This window comes from Vollenhovia emeryi, unplaced genomic scaffold, assembly GCF_000949405.1.
Source record: "Vollenhovia emeryi isolate VEMERY1.0 unplaced genomic scaffold, V.emery_V1.0 DF940401.1, whole genome shotgun sequence".
NCBI lineage: Eukaryota > Metazoa > Arthropoda > Insecta > Hymenoptera > Formicidae > Vollenhovia > Vollenhovia emeryi.
In genome coordinates, this window is record NW_011965965.1 from 1 (window position 1) to 6,232 (window position 6,232).

At 46.7% G+C, this 6,232-nt stretch overlaps 2 protein-coding genes across 2 annotated transcripts; both read left to right on the forward strand.

The window, feature by feature from the left end:
* Positions 1-49: 49 nt before the first annotated feature.
* Positions 50-3,793, forward strand: LOC105556050. Its single transcript, XM_012003112.1, has one exon. The coding sequence runs from the start codon at positions 50-52 to the stop codon at positions 3,791-3,793; it is 3,744 nt and encodes a 1,247-aa protein (XP_011858502.1).
* A 55-nt stretch (positions 3,794-3,848) lies between these two features.
* LOC105556051 lies at positions 3,849-5,117 on the forward strand. The gene has a single exon (XM_012003113.1). It carries the CDS (start codon positions 3,849-3,851, stop codon positions 5,115-5,117), a length of 1,269 nt encoding a protein of 422 aa, XP_011858503.1.
* Positions 5,118-6,232: the final 1,115 nt, after the last annotated feature.

A 6,232-nucleotide genomic window follows, 5' to 3' on the forward strand; every position in this document is an offset into this window, starting at 1 on the left:
GGGAAAGGCGTGTGAACTGGAAGAGTTGAACAAAAGCATGCTCGAGGCAATGGCGGACAACGAAGAGTCGACAGAGCAGGAAATGGATCAAGAAGTGCAGCACGCCGACGAGTATCGAAGGAAGTATCAGCAAGCGAAAGTAGAGGTCACGAGGCTAGAAGAAGAGACGCAGCAGCGTAATGCAGCGCCACCTGTGCAGGGACGAGAGTACCGACAGAACAATCTACCGTATCAGGAAAACAAAGGTACGTTTAAGTTACCGAAGATTGAGCTAAAGAAATTCAGCGGTGACGTGAGAGAATGGCTACAATTTTGGAGTCAGTTCAAAAATATACATGAAGATCAGACTGTCTCCAAGGAAGATAAATTCCAATATCTTCTCCAAGCAATGGTGCCAGATACGAGAGCCAGTGAACTCGTAAACAGTTACCCACCGACGGCCGACAATTACGATAAAGTGATTGCCGGCCTGAAAAGCAGATTTGGGAAAAACGAGCTATTGGTTGAAGTTTACGTGCGCGAGTTACTGAAGTTGGTTCTAAGCAATGCGATAACGCCGAAAGGGAACGTTTCGTTGTCCAGTGTCTACGATAGGTTAGAGACACACATTAGATCTCTCGAGTCACTCGGAGTGACGACCGACACATGCGCGGCCATGCTGTACCCGTTGGTGGAGTCTTCGTTACCCGAGGATTTGTTACGAGCGTGGCAAAGACACACCAGTACTACAATACAGCTTCCTCCAAGAGAACCAGGTGATAATGCTCCAGCGGTGCCCGTCGCTACCACACCTAAAGATCGACTGACAAATCTAATGGCCTTCTTACAGGCAGAAGTAGAGAACGAGGAGAGGATTGCGATGGCGGTCAGCGGATTTGGTTTGAATCAAGAGCAGTCGACGATAAAAGATAAAGTAAAAAGGAAGCATAAGGGCGAAGCTACTAAAGAAATCGCTACGGCTTCGACACTTTTAACGACGAAAGAAGGTAAAACGCAACAGTGTATATTTTGCAGTGAGAATCACGATAGTTCGCAGTGTGAAAAGGCGAGAAAAATGCCTATGGAGGAAAGACAAAATATCGTGAAACAAAAAAACGCATGTTTTAATTGTTTGAAGGCAGGGCATAGCAGTAGATTCTGCAAATACAAGCAGAAGTGTGCGTGGTGCGGTAGGAAGCACGTTTTACTAATGTGTCGAGGAATGACTGCTGATAGATCGACGACGAAAAACGCGATGGACGAATCGGCGAAGAAACAAGAAGAGAGTAGTCTAACGAATCTTTCGTTTAACGAGGAAATCTTCCTACAGACTCTTCAGGTAAAACTGCGCAATCGAGGAAGGGAACGCATTGCTCGAGTAGTGTTGGATACGGGATCTCACCGATCGTATGTTCTGAGTCGAACAGCTAAGGAGATGGATTATGAGGAAGTCGGACAGCAAAATATAATTCATCTACTGTTTGGAGGCGCGAAGACTGAACCACAGGAGCACAAGGGCTACCGTATACGCATCAGCAGCCTGGACGACTCGTACGCTTGTAATTTTGTAGCATTGGGACAAGAGACGATTTGTAATGATATCCCCGGTATAAGGCGTGGCCCTTGGATACAGGAGTTGTCTCACAAGGGAATAAAGCTAACAGATGTCGGCCAGGTAAATGAACCTATTTCTATACTCATTGGAGCTGATATTGTGGGCAAACTGTTAACAGGCAAACTCCAAGATCTTGAATGTGGAGCAACAGCAATCGAGACTCGTCTTGGATGGACCGTGATGGGCAAGAATTCGCAGGGAAAAACTGCTCGAGTCGATTCGGCGCTGTTGACAATCTCCATGTTCGCCCAAGACGCGAAGATCTCTGATCTATGGAGCTTGGACATATTAGGCATTACCGATCCAGTCCAAACGAAAACTAAAGAATCTCATCAAGAACAAGTAAAGGACTATTTCCGACAGACTGTTACTGTAAATAATGCCGGACGTTATGAAGTGTATCTGCCTTGGAAGGAGAGTCATCCCCCGCTTTCAGATAACAAAGAAATAGCTGTCAAGAGATTAGAAATGAGTATTAAAAGATTGAAATCCGATAACCTCTTCGAAGATTATTGCCGAGTACTTGAAGAGTGGGCTGAGGAAGGAATCATCGAACCTGTGCCCCCTACCGAAGTGGATAACCACAGCTACTACCTACCACACAGACCCGTGCTAAAGGAGAATAGCACGACACGTCTGAGACCGGTTTTCGATGCCTCAGCACGAGGAAAGGACTCACCTTCATTGAATCAGTGCCTCGAAATCGGACCAAATCTCATTGAACTGATCCCGACGATGCTGTTACGGTTCCGAGAAAGAAGGATTGGCGTTATCTCAGACATAAAAAAGGCTTTTCTTCAAATTAGTGTGTCGCCGAAAGAGCGGGACGTACTTCGGTTTCTATGGTGGAATAAAGAAGATTCAACAAAGTTAGAAGTCTATCGGCACTGTAGAGTCGTGTTCGGAGTGACTAGCAGTCCTTTTCTGTTGGGTGCTACTATTCAACTGCATCTAGAGCGAGTACTACAACAGGCAACCTTAGAAGAACAGCGAGACGTCATACGAAAACTGGAGAAATCGTTCTATGTGGACAATTGCGTGACGAGCGTCGATACGTACAAGGAATTAAAGTGGTTCAAGGAGGAAGCTACTGCTGCTATGTCTACTGGTGGTTTTCTTCTCCGAGGATGGGAATATTCTGATCCGACATTGATCCAGGACAGCACGCCAGTACTTGGTCTTACATGGAATAAAGGCCAGGACACACTATCGCTGACAAAATCGGCGCTGGAGGAATCTATGCCCGAAAAGGTAACGAAAAGGCGTATTTTGTCAGCTACGCAAAAGATATTTGATCCGATCGGTTTAGTGTGCCCGGTGCTGCGCCCAAAATTACTGTTACAGAAATTGTGGTCAACGGACTTAGATTGGGATACGGAGGTGAATGAGGAGGTCAAGAACACTTTCAGAGAGTGGCACCAACAACTGAGTCTCTTAACGGAACTACGTATACCTCGATGGATTTTTGGAGATGAGCGGAGAGGATACTCGACGTCATTTCACGTTTTTGTCGACGCCAGCCAGGATGCATACGCGGCGGTCCTCTTCGCACGAACCGAGTCTCCAAGCGGAGTCAAAGTTCAACTCATCGAGGCTAAAGCAAGAGTGGCTCCGTTGGGAAAGTCGACTATACCTCGTCTAGAGCTTCTTGCTGCGACGATTGGTGCCCGACTAATGACCTTCACCCTGGGCTCTCTGGGGAGACAACAAGCAGAAAAATATTTTTGGAGTGACTCCATGACGGTCTTGTCCTGGATTAAACAAGAGAAGCAGTGGGCAACCTTCGTATGGAACAGAACAAGAGAGATTCGGCAGCTCACCGAGCCGGAACACTGGTATCATCTCCCTGGATCAATGAACCCGGCCGATCTGCCGTCTCGAGGATGTAGCACGAGGCAATTACTTGATTCAAAATGGTGGGAGGGTCCTGAATGGCTCAGGAAATCTCGTGAACAATGGCCCTCAGTCGATTATATCGTAGACGAAACAGAAGTCAACAAGGAGATTAAAAAGTCCACGTTCAAAGTAAAGAAGGCCGAGGCGTCGGTACAGTGTGAAGTAGCGATGAGTAACACTTGTAAAGGAGTTCCTGATCGAGAAGGTCGATGGTATCTCAGAGGATCCTTCACATTCGAAAATTCTACGCATGATGGCCTGGGTTCTACGTTTCATCGCAAAATGCCGGAAGAACCGCTCTAAACATCTGTCAGGAGATTTATCGGTCAAAGAAATCACTGAAGCCGAATTAATATTGATGAGTCTAGCTCAGAGAGAGTCATTCGAGGGGGTCGAAGACTCTAGAATCAGTTGTCTGAACGCGTTCAAGGATAAATCGGGACTTATCCGCTTAAAGACTCTAGTTTCGAACAGAGAGGATCAATTTGGTTTTCGTTGTCCCATTGTCTTGGAATCACGGCATCCTCTCGTTGAAAGGTTGATACAGTACAGACATAAACAGCTTAATCACGCAGGTATACAGACTGTGATGAACAATTTAAGAGAACAAGTGTGGATATTATCCAGTCGGCGTGCTATACGATCTGTCCTCTCTAAGTGTACAATATGTAAACGATACAAGGCTAAGAGGATCGAGGCGTCACCGTCAATCCTACCAGAAGAACGAATAAGAGATGCGACTGCATTCGTGGTATCAGGGGTCGATTTTGCGGGCCCACTATATTTAAAAGACGGGCAGAAAGCTTGGATCTGTCTGTTCACGTGCGCAGTCTACCGAGCGGTCCACCTCGAGTTAGCGACTTCCCTCTCGACCGAAGCGTTTTTGGAAGCCTTCCGGAGATTCGTCGCGCGCAGAGGAAGACCTTCTATTATGTTTAGCGACAACGGTACTAACTTCTGTGAAGCGAGCAACCTGTTGCGTAGTATCAATTGGAAGAAAGTCGCGGAATATAGCACGATGAAGAAAATAGAATGGCGCTTCAATCCTCCCTCAGCGGCATGGTGGGGTGGATGGTGGGAGCGATTAGTACGTTCGGTCAAGGAAATATTGAGGAAAGTCTTGGGACGAGCTTGCCTTACATTTGAAGAGATGAACACAACGCTATGTGATTGTGAGGCCATTATAAACTCGCGTCCCATTACCTACCTGTCTGAGGACTCTGATCAGTTGATCCCATTGACTCCGGCGATGTTCATTCAAGACGTTCAGGAGATAGGATTACCGGATCTGGATCATGTTCAAGAAGGCGACTTGAAGGCGAGGATACGCTATCGACAGAAGCTCCGAGCTGACTTACGACGTCGTTTTCGTTCAGAGTATCTAGGACAACTATCGCGAACGAGCTATTCAAAAAACGGCAAATATACGGTACGAAAAGGAGATGTCGTTCTCATAGGAAACGAGAATCAGAAACGCTTGGACTGGCCCTTGGCGCGAGTCATCGAGGTCATTCCGGGTAGAGATGGCGAGGTAAGAGTGGTCAGACCGCGAGTGGAGAACTCGTCCGTCCCGTTCAGAGATTGCACCCTTTGGAAATCTCGTCACCAATCGAAGTGGAGGCATTGAATAAATCGACGCGCGAGACCGACGAATCCCAGACAGAAAGGACATTATCAGAGGAAGAAAAGGTGAAGCCAGAAATACGTACAAGAGGCGGGCGTCGAGTGAACGCGCCCAATAGAATGGACCTATAAGACTTCTTACAATTTTTGTTCCTTTTCCTTCTTTGGTTTTTTTTGTAAAATAATTTTGAGTTGCTCAGAGTTCTCAACTCAAAAGGTGGGAGTATGTTATATAATTCATGGTTGTAGTTTCTTTCCCTTCCGCTAGAGCGAGCTACGTGTTGCCGTTTCTGGGGATTTCCCTATCTTTATATTTTATGTACTTTTAGTTAGTTAGTATTACGCTTGACAAAAAGGCGATGAGTTGAGTATTATAGCGTTCCGATAGAATAAAAGCTCTTACTTGCTAGAGAACGGTTACCTTATTCGTCAAAAAACAACCCGCCCGATCCTAAGTTTGTAACAGTTATGTTTCTTCAAGAGTTTCTGCACGTTCGCATTGTAAAATTCTTTTCCATTGTCAGTTTGTAAATTTTTCGGACATCTTCCATCGACCCGAATTATCTTTGCGATTACCGCAGTAACTTCGCATCCGCTCTTGGCCTTGAGCGGTACGGCCCATGCATGCTTGCTCAGCACATCGATAACCGTCAGTATGTAGTGGTAGCCTCTGTTGAATCGCGTGTAAGGACGCATCTCAACTACATCAGCTTGCCACAGGTCGTCGTACCCGCGCACTATGACACGTCTTTGCGGGAAATTTCTTCTCGCTGAAGCGTGCAGTTCCTTCACTAATTGCCGCTTCTCAGATGTTGTCCTTTCAGCCATGAGCAAATGATTTAAAACGGGGAACGGAACAGGGATCGATCGTATATCAAACAGAACAGGACCCGAACGTATATCGAACGGAACGAGGATCGATCGTACGTCGATCGGGAACACACACACGTTCGCGTAACGTACGTTGAACGGGAACGGAACGGGGATCGATCGTATGTCGATCGGGAACGCACGTTCGCGTAACACACGTTGAACGGGAACAGAACAGGGATCGATCGTATGTCGATCGGGAACATACGTTCGCGTAACGTACGTTGAACGGGAACGGAACGGGGATCG